Here is a 17282-nt window from a genome sequence, read left to right as displayed (position 1 = left end):
TCCCAGAGGACTACTAAGAACTACTATATACAGGTTCTTAATAATGTGAATAATGCACAATGTATAATTAATTCTAAATTAAAGTTCATGGTAACCCTAGAAATAACAAGTATTAACAAATCCTTCAGAATGAATTACTAATATTGGAACAGTTCTAAAGTGAAAAGCACAGTATTGACTGCTGGTAGTGACTGAAGTCATTGTAAGCTTTTGAGGGTTTTGTAAGGTTTTTGAATGACCCAAGTGTTACTAACTCCTTCTAAAGGAATCGCTGGCGATTTGGATCAGTATTCTAAAGAGAAAATCATGGTAATCCAATAGTAATGACTCAAGTGTTACCAAATCCATTAGAAGCAAATACTATCCAAAACCTTACAAAAACCTCAAAAGCTTACAATGATGTCAGTCATTATTGGGCAGATATCATTATATTCACTTTAAAATACTGATCCAAATAATTAGTAATTCCTTCTGATGGATGTGGTAATACCGGAGTCATTACTATTGGGTTACCATGATATTCACTTTAATATTAATTATACATTATGCATTATTCACATTAATTATGAACCTGTATAGTAGTTAGTAGTCTTCCGGGAGGTTTGAAAAAAACTAGTTATTGATTAGCTCATTCAACTGAACGCTATTAGTTAATCAGAGTTTCTTGTTAGTTAATAGCAGTTAATATTGTTGTTCCAGTCACTGTGTAGTTATTCTTTAATGATGAAATAAACTGAATGTCTATTTTGAAGTGGACCATCGAAATAAAGTATTACCAAAATGTTTCTCTGTAAAATTAAATTCTAACCAAAGACCTGTAAAATGTTTTTTGCATATTTTTTCAGTAAATTTCTGGCAACCACATCTGCTTGTCTAGCTGCTTGGTGATTGGTTACTGAAATGCTGTAACTAACTACTGACATAGTAATCATATGCTCTTTAAACCCATGTTTGCCAACCATTCATTTGAATATTGACTGGGACACATCCCCCATCGTGGTCTCCAAATGTCTGTTGAAAAAAAAGTTCAGCTGTAACCTTTTCAAATTGAGAATGTCGAAAGCATAGTCCATTAATGGCACAATTACATATCCAAAACTCAAAAATACCACAGAGACCAAATAAAATAACAGTCAAACTAAACCCAGAATCATGTGCAAAACAGATATGCCTGATATTTCTTACAACAACTAGGTTGTTACACCACGACAGCTCTAATAACTATGGGTTGCCAACCTAAATCCTTATCACCTCCGAGGAACTGTTAAACGGGTTGATTTTGGATAGGGTTGCTTGACTCATTCAGTACTGACCTGCCATCAACAGGAAGTTCGGGTAATTACAGAAAGTAATCAGTTGGACTGTAGTAGAGCTTCTTAAAGACCTCCTGTCGGGTGAAGTTGCGGAGGGTCCAGGCCTGAAGAGGGCTATCATCACAGTACTCCACTGTTGGGCCGTACGTTCCATCCTCCAGCCGACTGATGGTTAGACACGACTGGGTGATGATGTGGAGGAAGGTGCGTTTCTGATGGTTCCCATGAAACATGACAATAAACCAGGTATGGGTACTGATGAAAATTAGGTCAAAACATGGCCCAGTCTCTTACAATTTAAATAACTACATATAAAGATGTACTTAATTGCAGGTAATTGCATTTAATGTAAATGTAAACTATATTATTTAATTGCAATTAGCATGCAATGAAGTGTCCGAAAGAGAAATAAAAAGAGACTGAAACCACAAATGAAAAAAAAACAACAAAAAAAACAAAAAAACAAATGAATTGAAAATGTGAATGAATTTCAGAATGCATTTGCTTTAATGACAGCAGTACTTAAACTGACATGGACAAAACCTGATGATCCAGGTTATTCATTCAGAAACATTAGAAGCATTAGAAACATTCAGAATGTTTCAAAGAGCAAAATCTGACCTACTGTAGAAAGTTCACATGATTAATGGCACTAATTTGCTGATCTGATTATGATTTATAAATAGTGCTGCTCATACAGTATTAGTTCATATATAAATATTTAGATAATGCTTTGTTAACCGTAAGTTCTCACTTTAGATTATTTCACAGAATAAGTGCTTTAAACCAACCAATTTGACATTAATTGCATTAGTATTAAGTGTTCCTTAAAATGCTTACAAATACATTAAGCCTATCATCAAAACTAAACATAATCACTTTAAAAAAAAATAACATAATACTGTCAATATGAAATACATGAATGTGAATGCAATTATGTCTAGTAAAGGTTCGTTTAAATCACTTAATTAAAGACAATTTCCGATTTTCTGTGACCTAGTCTTATAACACTTTAGCATATGGAACACATATTCACTATTAACTACGACATTTCCCTCAATAAACTCCTAATTTTCTTCTTATTAATAGTTAGTAAGGCAGTTGTTAAGTTTAGGTATTGGGTAGTATTAAGAATGTAGAATAAGGTCATGCAGAAAAAGGCATTAATATGCGCTTAATAATTACTAATAAACAGCCAATATTCTAGTGATATGCATGCTAATAAGCAACTAGTTAAAAGACCCTAAAAATAAAGGGTTACCCCTAATCTAAAGTGAGAATTATTAATGGTTAATTAGTTGTGAACAAAGCATTATCTAAATCTTTATATATGAGCTAATTAAACAATAATAATTTGTTAATTACAGTGACAATGTCTGTATATGGGCTATTAACGTATTAACTACAGTTTATAAACTATTAACTATAAACTAATAGTTTGCAAATGATTTGTAAATACTTTATCAACAAAGTTTTAACCAACTTTATTTCCAGGTTTTAATTAGGCTTTGAATTCCAGATTTTCAAAGTGGTATACATTATGGTATATACATTATATCTTTTGCCGTAGTGGGTCAGTAGGAAATATCAGCTCACATTTCTAAACATTCATTTTGCCATTAATTGTAATAATCCAGTGAGATTTTTGTATGCACAAGGAGTCTGACAACAGCTGGTGCTCCACACGGAGATCTGATCTCACCATCATCAAATCCGTCTGTGATTACATGAAGAAACAGATGAAACTGAGACAAACTAAATCCAGAAGAACTGTGGCCCTGTCTCTAAGATGCTTGAAGAAATTACAATTAATGGCAAAATGAATGTTTGGAGATGTAAACTGATGTTACCTACTGACACACTACAGCAAATTACATAAAAAAAATAAATAAAAAAAAACTGGATTTAAAAAAAATAGGGGAGGGGGGTGAAAATACTGACGTGCCTAAGACTAAAAAACAAAACAAAAAAAACACAGACGTTCTAAACAAGGGAACAAACTAATAGGAGTCATGGAAAAGGTCAGATGTTGAAATGTAAATGTAGGGCTGGAAAGTCTGGGTGTGTAATTTGTATTTGCTGGTGTCTCGTAATGACAGAAATAAACTGTAACAGGGCTGACTAGCAATGCTGAATTAATGACTCTTTACCTTCTAAAATAGCAATTTAATTGGAAACAGTGCCAGAAACTGAGCAAATGACATCTCGGTAAACCAAAATCATCAATCTCCACATGCAGTGTGAAAAACCTGAGAGTTATTTTTAAAACAAATGTCTGTCTCTCTGGTTGCTAAGAATTGAGTAGTCCATATATTAATAAATTGGAAACTGAATCACAATTTAATGGTGGCAAATTCTAGGATGTGAAATGATGACAGTATCATCTTTCTTTATGTTTTGATCATTTATATGGCTAAAGTCCTGCAGCACAAGTCTCTAGGAGGTGGAATAAACACAATGCCCTGCATTAGAGGCAATTTATAGGTGAAAAAGAAACACTGGATTCATGTCTGTCCAACATTAAAACCAAAGCCACCGAGGGGATGGAGATCTATTTTTAGATGGCTTCTGATTTCGTGTGCCCCTTTGTGATTCAGCACTAATGTCGCTTACGGCTCAAGTGTGATGTCTTCTTTTTAATCAAATGACTTATTTATTTTGAGATATAAGCACCAGAATCGACCCATCTGACAAAGAAGTGTAATCTGTTATATTAACAGAAATATCCAGCTGTTGTTCAGCTGCGGCGTATGTGATGTGCTTCTTGATATCTTGAGAATGCTGTAATGAATCTCATATATTGATTATGTTATATTCACTGAAAATCAATGCCCGTGGAGGCTTAGATGAGATGTTATAGGGCTGTATAGTAAACAAATACCCTATATGCCATCACTCTAAACAGGTCTACAAATATGTCTGTAAATGAATTTATGCATCTGTGTTTCTATACCATTCACAATGTGACTCAAATACAGTGGGAGTCTAGTTCACAAACATCACTACCAGAATACTAAAACAACACGCAGCAAAACACAATTCCGATTACCTTACCTTAAAGTCATACTCCCATTTGCCAACATACTAAGACAGGTACACAAAGAATAGTTCATCAATTTTCAGGGCCAGCAAGTGCACAGTATCTCAAACACACAGTTCTGCTCCAGGAATTGTGATCAATATCCAGACAAGGAAAAACTATAACATACTACAAAAATAAAGCAGCACACAAGGTGGATAATAATGTGATATGTAGCACCATCTGGTGGTTAAAAGCAGAGACTATTTGAAGTACTGATGTGATATTGTTGTGGACAGCAGGGCACTAACAATGCTAAAACTGGAAAAACAAGTAAATGTTTTCATTCTATAAATGTGAATACTTATAAATATATCTTTCTTTACATAAATCTGTGAGCATGTGAACGACATCTGTGTCATATGACCAATTAAGAAATTGCAAGCCTGAATATGCAGAGGTGAGATTGAGATTTGAGAGCTATAGCAGAAAGGAAGAAGAAAAGTTATACTTGTTTAAAATGCCATAAAAGATCATTTTCATTTCTGGATGAATATTCTTTTAAGGTCTCAGGCCAGTCTGTATGATCTTTGTGGGGCTCAAACCAACAACTTCTTGATAGTCCTGGGATTTTGCCACTGCATAACACCAGCTTTAAATTTGCACTACTGCCTGGGAGTGTGTATGATTGTGGGCGAACATGACATGTCATATGCAACAACTCATACAAAAAAAGAGGTTCATTTCCTCAAGTTCATTTTAAGTAAATTTAAAGTTAATTATATTTTCCAAAAACTCTTTATGTAACAATTCCTATACTAAAATCAATGCACTAGTAGTATACTTGTAAGCGTCTTTTCTTTTCTACCTGTTTTTGTCTGACCCTGCTGACCCAATGAGCATTTCACTGTCCAATGGTCATGCCTTAACTTTGCATTTTCTAGTACTGCATTAGTATTGCATCCTTCTCATAGGTATTTTAAAAAAAAATTACTTTTCGGTCTGCCTTAAATCTCTTTTTTGGCTCATTTTATCTGTAAAAGAAAACCTGCTTAATAATTATGCACACCTGAATATAAGGCGTTTTTCACTTCCAGCCTTCATGAAAAATTATATATCACTTGTAAATTATTAAATTCAAAATTAATAGTAGTTTTTAAGATTCATGTAGTTTAAAATTGGTAAAATGTGCTTGGTTTACTACTAGGTTCATACTAGTACTTCAGGTCAGTGGTTCTCAAACTTTTTCAGCATGAGGTCCCCTTTGAGTAGGATGCATCCCTTTTGGGGCCCCCCAAAGAAAATTCATAACACAAAACAGTCTCAAACAAATTTTAATTAAAGCAAAAGCATATTAAATTATACAGTGCTGGAACATCAATTCTGTTGGCTGGTTCTATATCTTATACAATGGACCAATTTTCACGAAACTGTTTTGTTATAAATGTATTGCGATAAAACTGATACCTTCAGAATTTTTTGTTTTGAGAAAAGTGCAACAAAATGGGCTGTGTACGTGGCTGTTTTTATTTATTTATTTACCACTGCGATTGTAAAGGGACAAAGTTTTGCAGATTAATGCAGAAATCATGCTTTTAATTTAATTCAAACTTTAAAAATGTATTTAAAAAAAAAAAAAAACATAGACAAAGTCCTTGAACTTTGGAAATCAATAGCCTAGAAATTGCTCAAAATGTATAGGTCTAAGCCAAATTTAATCATATTTCCACACAAAGATAAATGGTTTCACATATATCCTACTCTGTGCTTATTGGGGACTGAGCTGAACAGAGTCTATCAATGTTATTTATGTTTTCTTTTATCCTCTGCATAAGAAAAAAATGTACTACTACAACTGAATATTATGGCATTTATTATGTCTCAAAACTCATGCACATAAAAAGTAGGTGCGTGCACAGGAGCAGAATACCACTCTTGTGTGGGAGCGTTTCTGCTCCGTGAGCATTTAGAACAGTATCCGTGCAAGGAATGCCAATAATTACCGGTGCATGTGAAATGCACTATACAAATAAACTTGACGCACATTACCTTGTCTAACTTGCAAAAACTGTGAAACCAATGAGATACAGTGTTTTTCTCCTTTACCATAATAAAACATACAAAAGTGAATGAAAAGAAGACATTTTTATAATCCCCATGTGAAAGGATACGTGAATAAGGATTTTGGGAAAGAAACGAGATTTCATGTCCAGAGGAATAGGCTAATTTGTGTAATAGGCTATTGTTAAATTCATGGAAAAGCGCAAACAGAATACTGATTTAACAGGCTCAGCACATATCTCTCTCATTTGGCATGAATACAAATGTTTCCATTGTCGCTACATAACATTTGTTTGCTAACCTGTCATTTATTTGGTAAACACTCTTTTTGTACTTCACTTGTATCCTGACATTTACTCCACATTAAAAAGCAATCATGTGCACAAAAATGTGCCACTGCGGTGGGCAGGTTGCCATGCTGACCGGCACAGCCCTTAACAATTAATTCATTTACTATGCACATAGTAGATGAATACTGAACTTTTAATTTACATATATTGAATTAAAAACAATTAGTTATTTTTTCAAAATTTCTTATAGTTCTAGGACTTTTGTGAGGCCCCCTTGGCACTATCTGGCGCCCCTGACCCCCAGTTTGAGAACCGCTGCTTTAGGTACAGTAAGTGGACTTGCAGCTACTGTAACTCCTATGTACAATACCAGTGGATTTATGCCAAAGGTATATGCATTACATAAAATTCCTTGGTCCTTTGTCTATTTGACTTGACATTTTGTGATGAGATTTAAAATGATTTATTTTAGTAATGCCTTATATTAGATTTCAGCACAAATCATGTTTGTTAGAATACTTTCACACCCTTGAAAAAATTAAATCAATAAAATCCAAATGTTTATATTTCTGTGGGGGTTACAAAAAAAAAAAAAAAAAAGTCAAGTTCAGTTCACTTGTTACTATAAACTTGAATATGTAAGATTATAACATAGTATGTAAAACATACGTGGACCTCAAATAACCTAATATGTGTGAAAATAATATTTAACAGGTTACTTTATCAAAACAGTCAAAACACCACTACAATTCAAGTATACTCAGAATAAATTAAACTTTACCTAAGCTTATCTCAATCAAAAGATTAAGTACAAGTTTTATGTATACTTGTCAGTATAAACCAAAAATGGTTTACTTTCCTATACCTTATATATTACTATACTCTATTTTGTAAAGTATAGCTCAACAAGCTAGACTAAACTTATACTCTCTTATTTTTCATTTATAAGTAGTATACTTACCAACAACTTGAATAAACTACTTTTTATGAGGAAAGCTGTGCATAATTTGATATCTATGTTCCATAGACTTAGATTCAGGGTGTGCAAAAGTGATGTGGTTGGTGTGTGTGGTATATTGTGTGTAATATGTACCTCTGCATCATATTCAAACATCTGGTTTCCTTTCATGTGGTGGCACTTCAGCATAACAACAGGTCCATTAAGCCGTGATGCATCCAGACAAAGGTCATCAGTACGGATCTCTTTGTCAGCAGTATATGAGAACACCTGCAAACAGATTGATCAACTGGGAATTAATTATGTTAATAATTATGAAATTCCTTACTTTTTATACAATTATTCCTATATATTTCACTAACACTTAGCCAATCTTTCAATTCAGGAATAAAGATTAAAGTGCAAGTGACATGTGAAGGTGAAGTATGGTAAAATTTGTTCTCTGCATTTATCCCATCCAAGTTAATGCATATTCATTAAAGGTGCCCTAGAATTAAAAATTTAATTTAACTTGGCATAGTTGAATAACAAGAGTTCAGTACATGGAAATGACATACATTGAGTCTCAAACACCATTGTTTCCTTCTTCTTATATAAATCTCATTTGTTTAAAAGACCTCAGAAGAACAGGCAAATCTCAACATAACACCGATTGTTACATAACAGTCGGGATCATTAATATGTACGCCCCCAATATTTGCATATGCCAGCTCATGTTCAAAGCATCACACAAGGGCAGCCAGTATTAATGTCTATATCTGTGCACAGCTGAATCATCAGACTAGGTAAGCAAGCAAGGACAATAGCGAAAAATGGCAGATGGAGCAATAATAACTGACATGATCCATGGTATCATGATATTTTTAGTGATATTTCTAAATTGTCTTTCTAAATGTTTAATTAACATGTTGCTAATGTACTGTTGAATGTGGTTAAAGTTACCATCGTTTATTACTGTATTCACGGAGACAAGACTATCGTTATTTTCATTTTTTAAACACTTGCAGTCTGTATAATTCATAAACACAACTTCATTCTTTATAAATCTCTCCAACAGTGTGTAATGTTAGCTTAGCCACGGAGCACTATCAAACTCATTCAGAATCAAATGTAAACATCCAAATAAATACCATACTTACGCGATTAGACATGCTGCATGACGAACACTTTGTAAAGATCCATTTTGAGGGTTATATTAACTGTGTGAACTTTGTTTATGCTGTTTAAGGCAAGCGCGAGCTCCGGGGGCGGGGAGCACGATAATTTAAAGGGGCCGCAGCCTGAATCGGCGCACATTTAATGATGCCCCAAAATAGGCAGTTAAAAAAATGAATAAAAAAAACAAATCTATGGGGTATTTTGAGTTGAAACTTCACCAAAACATTCAAGGGATAACTTAGACTTATATTACATCTTTTGAAAACAGGTTCTACGGCACCTTTAAATGTAGTGAGTAGTGAACACGCACATCCGGAGCAGTGGGCAGCCATTTTGCCCTGGCGCCCGGGGAGCGTTTGCCTTGCTTAAGGGCACCTCAGTCATTTCCTGCCAGAATTGAAAATCGAACCTGTAACCTTCGGGTTACCAGTCTGACTCTCTAACCATTAGGCCATGACTGCCTACTCCTAAATAAAGGATTAGTTCAGCCAAACATTGGGCTTTCTAGTTAAAAAAAGATTACAATTTAAGTTACTTACTAAAATCTTGACATCTTGCCTAGCTGTCCTTACAATGTTCATGAGAGAGAGACATAGCAATGTCGCCATTGTGTTGTTGGCATGTCGTGGCATTCTGATCGATCTGCTTGATTAGCTGCATTGTCAGAATCTGACTCAGGCTGATACGGTAAAACCGATAACAGTATTAAGCGTTTGTGTTAACAATTGCTTTAGAAGCCTTGGAAACTGAAACTTGTGAATATGGTAGGAGGAGTTATATTTCCAACACACACTTGAGGTGTTTGGCCAATCAGAGAGCACTGGGTCAGCTGGCCAGTCAGAGCAGAAGCAGGGGCTTGGTAGAGGTTTTCAGACAGACTGGAATAATGTAGAGTATGTGAGAAAATAATGTGTTTTTTGGACATTAAAACATTACAACTATTCTAGTACACCCAATAAATAAAATAACAACCTTTTAAAATAGCATCATATTGTCTCCTTAAATGTTTGTCTAACAAGGCTATTCTACTACTTCAGAACATTGACTTTAATCATACTTTCATTGTGCATTCTTTGAACGCCTCAGCCCATATGCATTGTAATTGCAAGAAAAAGAGCTACCAGCAAATTATTCAAAATGTATCCTTATTGTTTTCAACAGAAAAAAAAAAAAAAAGAAGAAAGCCATTATGTACAGGTTTGAAATTATATGTTTAATGTTGGCAAAATTTCAGCTTTTGGGTGAACTTTTTCTTTTTGTAGATTTTTAATTTATTTTAGGTTATATTCATATGCAAAATAAGCATTTAAGATAAAGCTCTCTTACCTGGTTGCCACCCATTCCATGACAGTTGAAGAAGCCAACCTTTTCATTCTCTTTACGGCCCATGTTATCCACACACTGATTTGTCTCAACATTTCTGATCTATGAAGAAGAGGACAATGTCTCACACAACGCAGTATTTGTTTTAATTTATTTTTTTATTTATATATTTGTACAGAGAACTGCATAACTGCATTTAGATGTGTGCAGAATGCCAAACTGAAAGCTGAACATGAAACATTTTATTAAAAACTCTGATTCTATTAATGACCATATTGAAAAAGAAAACAATGAAAGTTTCTTACCTCCCCGAGTGAGTAATATCTGCGTGGAATCTGAGAGTCGGGGTAGATGTTTTCCAGGTACCATGAGAATGGTTTACACTTCAGAGTTTCCCTCAAAGCCTTCCGAGAAGAAACATCCCCATAATCCACCCGAACCACACCTGAAGAAACACAAGCAATTAAAATTCATTAAATTCATCATATTTTGGCCACTTAAAAGTAAAAGTGTCTGCTGTCACTGTGCTCTGAGACTTGCGGGTAAGATCCAATTGCAGCTTTTATTTAGGGATATCCAAAGAGGAGTACAATGCCAGGCAAAGGGTCAAAATCCATGAAAACAGTCCACAAAAACAAGAAAACAAACCAGAGATAGTGCTCAGACGTGCAGGTAACAATACACAAAACCTTGGGGCCAGGTGTTTAAAAAGTTTAATATGGATCAGAATTATTTGGATTTGGAAATCCCATGTTTTGCTATCCAGGATCAGGTAATCCATCTTTCTTTTGTGCTGGTTTTTCAAAGCAAAATTGTATTGGATCTCCCTGATGCAGATACACACTTTTTCAGATTACCAAATCTGGATTATTAGTGCTCTACAGAGCCCCTAAAGGGACATGGTGATAGAAAGAATATGAGATGGGAAAAAAAAACACATTTCAATGCTTTTGCATTCTCTCAGAAAAATTCCACGTAGCTTTCTTCCGAGAAACTTTGTGTTTGCCTGCAAAGAAATTTTGACTGGTTCATCTCTTATGATTGTGCCAATGTAGTTTACAAATAGTGATACAAACACTTGGAATCAAATATAATATTATATTTTCATATTTACAGCTGTTTGGGGATTATTTTATGGCACCAAACTCGCTTTTTTTTTTTTTTTACTTTAGGTTAGATTACCGAAAGGCTAAATATGTAGTCTATTTCTAATTTATTAAAAGTTAACTAATCAAGAGCAAAAAACAAAAAAAAATAAATAAAATAAATAAAATAAAATAATATATATATATATATATATATATATATATATATATATATATATGGCGTGATAAAAATGTTGTATTTTTTGACCAGTTTTAAAGCTACATTACATAAAAATTTAATTTTTGTTCTTGAAATCCACTCTTCTGATGGGATCAGTATAATCCAGATTTTTTGGATCAAAGGTATCCCAATCTTACTTAAAAGTTTTGAACAACACAAACTGATGATTTTATCCAGATCAAAACCAAGATTGAATTTTGTGATCTAATCTGATTTCAGAATCATTTTTTTCCTTTTTAACAAGCCATTTTCAAGATGTGATCCAATCAGATAGCCGAAATCCGATCAGATTACATTTGAACAGCCGGCCCTTGATGATCATGACAAAACCAAACCAGGTATAAACAGACAGAAACTGATGACAAGATTGAATATAGCTGAGCGCAATTTAGAGTAATGAGTCTGGGAAGTGGGTTATGGGAAATGGAATCCGTGATAGTGGCAATAGTCCGGGGTGGAGTGCCCTCTGGTGGCTATCAAGGGGACTCCAGCAGGTGATCATGACAGTCTGCTAAATAAACACATGACCCAGTTACAAATATCTTTCTGAATATGGTTGAATATGAATAGAATGTATAGATATGAAAACTAAGAATTATTTATTTATTTAATTGTATTTATTCATTGCAGTGATGTGAACAACTGGTGCTGAAATAAGAATGGTTTCATGAACCGCAAATAACCCAACCCACCAAAAAAAAAAAAAAAAAAAAAAAAAAAAAAAAAGAGAGAGAGAGAGAGAGAGAGAGAGAGAGAGAGAGAGAGAGAGAGAGAGAAAAGACAGATTCCCACACTAAAATTATATTCCTAAAATAAAGTGCATTTGGCACAATTGAAAAGTCTCAATTTGAAACATCAGACACTAGAGGGAGCATCGACATCACTTTTCTCCAGTAAAAGCTCAATTTATATGAAACATTATCTGCTCACACTGAAATTACACCCATCTATTCAACAAACCACTTATCTACTTTATCTTATCTTCTAGATGGCTGGTCTCTCATATGTGTGGCTTTGCAGAAGAGGTTCAATACATCTGTGTGACACAAATACAAAGCTGCTGACATCCCAGAGGCCTCAGCGATCAGAGCACACATTGACAGCTGAGGCGTCAGGCATTTGTGTCTTTCTGCTGAGTGTTGACTTTCTGCATTTCTTCACCGTCTAACGTTTTCTCTCTTTATGTCTGCTTTGATATTTTCTGCTATGTTTTGTGACCTCTCCTTTCTCTCTCTCTCTTTATTTGTCTGTAGTGCAGATGATAAATGATCTTGTGTGTTTCGGTAGACGCCGTGGGGCAGAGCTGCTCTCAGATGTGATCACTGGGTCTAAGTTATGGGCTCTTGTGTCCACTGTTATGTCTCTCCTCTCTGAGCTCGGGCACCAATTAAAATAACGTACTCTCCTTCTTCTAAACCCATACAACTTTCTTTCTTCTAAGAAAAACAAATGTGCACTCTGTTCTTTTCCATACAATGAAAAAAGACAGTGTTCAAAAGGACAAAAAAAAAAAAAAAAACACAATATAAATGTATTATAAAAGTAGTCCAAGTAACTTGGTGTTGGGTCAAAATTTAACAAACCGAAATTCATGCCATTATTTATAGAAAATCTTTGTTGTAGCTCTCAAATCTCATTAACATTTCACATTATGTGTTTTGGAATACACATAAACCATAACTTGTGACCTTGCATGAATGAGATTTGAGATTTATAGCAGACTAGAAGATTTTCAGTGAATAATGTCTAAGATTTCACTCTGTTCCCTACTCAAAGCTGTTGTATGGATTAATAAAACGTAATAATATAGCAATATAGTCAGAGAATCACATGGACTACATTTATTATATGGACTAGTTTTATTGTTCTGTTTTGTCCTTTTTGGAGACTGACTGTATGATTAATTTTCATTGTATGAAAAAAAAGAGTACTGTGAACCTTCAGTCTTCACCAGTCCACTTGTTTCTGAGACCCAAGCAGGCTTTGATGAGTGCCTGATTGGTTGGTCTGATATTAGTAGCCTGGGGTATTGAAATTTTAAATAAATGTGCTTTTACCAAATGGACGCTGGTAAGACCTGAATACTCTTAAAACATATCAACTTTCCATTATTTTGTTTTTTTTACAATATTTTATTATTTAAAACAAAACATATCAATAATTCTAAAACATTATTATTATTACCCCCCTTCTTCTTTGTCAAGCCGTGTTTCTATGTAAATCACCGAACCATACAGGACACTAGTGCATGAACCAGCAGCATGCTACACTCTAAAAAATGTTGGGTTAAAAACAACCCAAGTTGGGTTGAAAATGGACAAACCCAGCAATTGTTTTAACCCAGTGGTTGGCTTAAATGTTTGCCCAACGTGCTGGGTAGTTTTATTTAACCCAACTACTGATTAAAAATGACTATATGGCTTGCTTAAAATGAATCCAAAATAGGTGAGAAATTAAAAATCAGACACATAATTACTAGAGGCAACAATAATCATGAAAAGGTGTACATTTATTAATAAACAATTTAATAAATGTTTATTGTTTATTATTCATTATCTTATTAATAAATGCTCATTTATTAAACATATAAATGTTAATTTCCAGCATATTTTGAGTTCATTTTAAGCAAGCAATACAGTAATTTTTATACAACAGTTGAGTTAAATAAAACTACCCAGCACGTTGGGCAAACATTTAACCCAACCACTGGGTTAAAACAACCCAATTGCTGGGTTTGTCCATTTTCAACCCAACTTGGGTTGTTTTTAACCCAGCATTTTTTAGAGTGTATAAATTGTGCTCTGCAATATACCTGAGCCATTCGAGGGAATGGGATGTGCAGGGATGTGCTTATTAATATTAACATAAATATAAATTTCCCTGTCATTTGAGGTGCAACATAAAGCTTATGAGTGGTTTATCTTTGAACTGCCCGCTCAAGCAGAAAAAACAGATATTAATTACAGAAAACCAACTAAATTATTTATTATCCAACTAATCAATTAAATAAAATTAACAAAAATGTATCCATAAGTGCATATTTTTCTGTTTTCCCTTTGTGAAAAGAAAAAAAAAACCTATTATCCCCCATTTTTGACACACACAAAGTATAGGTTACATTATCGGGCAACATGGGTTAAAAACATAACTAACAAACATTACAAAGAAGGATCAGAGAATGAATTTCATCTACAAATAAGGTAGGAATATATAGGAATAGAACAGCCAATGCCCTAGACTCTAAACATACTAGACCACGCTATTTATTCATCACACACACGCTCCAGTCGGCACACCACAACACAGCACCACTGGGACGCCTTTCCAGGAACAATTTCCCTCCTGTGCTCCACATTACCACAGAGTTCCTCCTGAATCCTTCCCTCTCAAGTGAACTGACAGAGGTTTCAGTAAAGGCTAATCTCATTATTGTCCTTGTACAGGATACTGAGGCTTTCTAATCTCACTATAGCACTACATTTCCCAGGTCTCCCTGGGGACAAGATGCAGATAAGAAAAGCAGAACGTTCATGAATACGTGAGCAGCAGAGCAAAAGACACTTAGCACAATGCCAGGCATGAATAAAATATGGAAAATCTCTCATCAGAGTGAAATATGTGTCCGGCTGATCTGCTCTGGCAGAACCGCTTGCGGGCTGTCATGAAAAAATTCCATATCAGCAAATACGAACAAGACAGATGGATGTAAAATGTTTTAGGGCGATGTGGCACAGTTAAAGTTGAATGGGGATCAAATATTTATGTTAGGAATAAGAGGCACTGTAGAAATTTTTTGTAGAAAAAAAAAAAAATCTTTCACAGGTAAGTTTGTGAAACAAAATTTGTGAATGGTAGCACAATTTGATGTGTTGACTAACATGCACATGTCAGGAACTTGGTTATAATTGTGGTGTGTAATTACAAATATATTTAAATACTGACAGAAGTTTCAACCGAAATTGCATATTACAAAATGTATAAATGCTTGTCAGTACATCCTGCAGTACACTTAAACCATATTTCAAGTAATTATGAAATTACATATAAAGATGTACCTAAATGTGGTTAAAGTTACCATCGTTTATTACTATATTCATGGAGACAAGACTGTCGGTATTTTCAGTTTTAAACACTTGTCTGTATAATTCATAAACACAGCTTCATTCTTTATAAATCTCTCCAACAGTGTGTAATGTTAGCTTTATCCACGGAGCACTATCAAACTTATTCAGAATCAAATGTAAACATCCAAATAAATACCATACTTACACGATTAGACATGCTGCATGATGAACACTTTGTAAAGATCCATTTTGAGGGTTATATTAGCTGTGTGAACTTTGTTTATGCTGTTTAAGGCAGTCGCGAGCTCCGGGGGCGGGGAGCACGAGAATGTAAAGGGGCCGCGTGCTGAATCGGTGCATATTTAATGATGCCCCAAAAAAATCTATGGGGTATTTTGAGCTGAAACTTCACAGACACATTCAGGGGACACCTTAGACTTATATTACATCTTTTAAAAAGACGCTCTACGGCACCTTTAAGGGTCTGAAATTACTGAATTACATTCAGTTATATTATACCTTATAAAATGTATTATTGTGAAGTGTGAAGTGAAGTGTAAGTGTAAGCGTCTTTAAGAAGCAAACACGTGCAGGTGAGCGAGAGTAAGAAAAAGGTACAAAGAAAATGAAAGAGGAAGTTAAGAGGAAGTGTGGTGAAGGAATTGCATTTGAAGAAATTTAATCTGCTCCCCTATTGTCTGCGTAAGCTTGAGGAGAGCTGTGTTTGAAAGCAAATAAAAGACCACAACAATGGTCTAGGAGGCTGAACGATAAGATAATTGCAGTCTTTCACAACAACCATGACAACATGTGTAAATCAACATGCTACTTATAGAAAAATCTCTGTAAATACAGCCATAACTCATGGAGACACTAATGAAGATCTGCTTCATTAAAGAACTGGCTTAGGAGAATTGTGGCATAATTTTTATTTCAATGTAACTTTAAGTTGTGTTTGAAAGTCGTAGACACAACAACCATAATCCAAGATTAACAAAGATCATGTGATGGTCCAGTGAAGTGTCATTTAAAGATTTCCTTAAGAGTATTACCTGGTGAGATGATGTAGAAAAAATCTTTGAACTCATCCATCCAGACTTCAGCCAGTCGTCTGTTGTTCTTGTTGATCACCTGACCAGTTCCACCAGGAAAGCTGTATGGTGTGGCCTTCCGGAATACATGCCCTACATGAGAACATGTAACTATCTCTAGAGATCCTCCACACTGCCAGATCTATTTCCACACATACAAAAGAAATGAAATCAGAATACGTTTAAAAATCAGTTGCATACAATTACAGTACAAAGAGCATTACAAAGTGTATTTATGAATACAGAAATGGCATAGCAGAACATTAAGATTATGTGAGACATTTATGACACATGCTGTTGTTCTTTTTTAATCTCTTAAACTATAAAATGGAACTCTTACCCGAAAAGACATCTCAAGATTTTCCCCTCCCCATATGTCCATTCCTGAATCATAAGTGCCAATCTCTTCAAAATAAGTTCGGTCAATTGAGAACAGACCTCCTGCCATTGTGGGAGTTCTGTAGAAAATATTCAAACAAAAAACTCAGCATTAAAAAAAAAAAAAGCTGATAGGGTTTGTATATGTACAGTGACCATCAATAGCTAGATTAAGTGATGTGAACCCTTGTTTTCTGTGTAATAGAATCCTCTGATCGATAACCTTATTTTATAGGGGTGTAACAACACATCGATATGGATTGATGCATCAATCAAATGACTAATGGTATGACATGCACAT

General features: G+C 34.5%; 1 protein-coding gene across 2 annotated transcripts in view; it reads right to left on the bottom strand.

Annotated features, from left to right (window-relative positions):
• Nucleotides 1-1339: 1339 nt before the first annotated feature.
• The window catches only part of galnt13 (polypeptide N-acetylgalactosaminyltransferase 13), a 37689-nt gene continuing 21746 nt past the window's right edge, over nucleotides 1340-17282 (bottom strand). The window contains exons 6-11 of one of the 2 annotated variants that reach the window (XM_067409587.1): nucleotides 16944-17061; nucleotides 16565-16745; nucleotides 10428-10567; nucleotides 10126-10224; nucleotides 7777-7911; nucleotides 1340-1525 (exon numbers count right to left, since the gene is read on the bottom strand). In XM_067409587.1, the coding sequence (XP_067265688.1) occupies nucleotides 1340-1525; nucleotides 7777-7911; nucleotides 10126-10224; nucleotides 10428-10567; nucleotides 16565-16745; nucleotides 16944-17061 (859 nt within the window). The remainder of the gene's footprint in view (nucleotides 1526-7776; nucleotides 7912-10125; nucleotides 10225-10427; nucleotides 10568-16564; nucleotides 16746-16943; nucleotides 17062-17282) is intronic. The other variant, XM_067409588.1, reaches the window with a different exon arrangement.

Source organism: Chanodichthys erythropterus, chromosome 14 (assembly GCF_024489055.1).
Source record: "Chanodichthys erythropterus isolate Z2021 chromosome 14, ASM2448905v1, whole genome shotgun sequence".
NCBI lineage: Eukaryota > Metazoa > Chordata > Actinopteri > Cypriniformes > Xenocyprididae > Chanodichthys > Chanodichthys erythropterus.
This window is presented reverse-complemented; position numbering and strand designations above follow the sequence as displayed.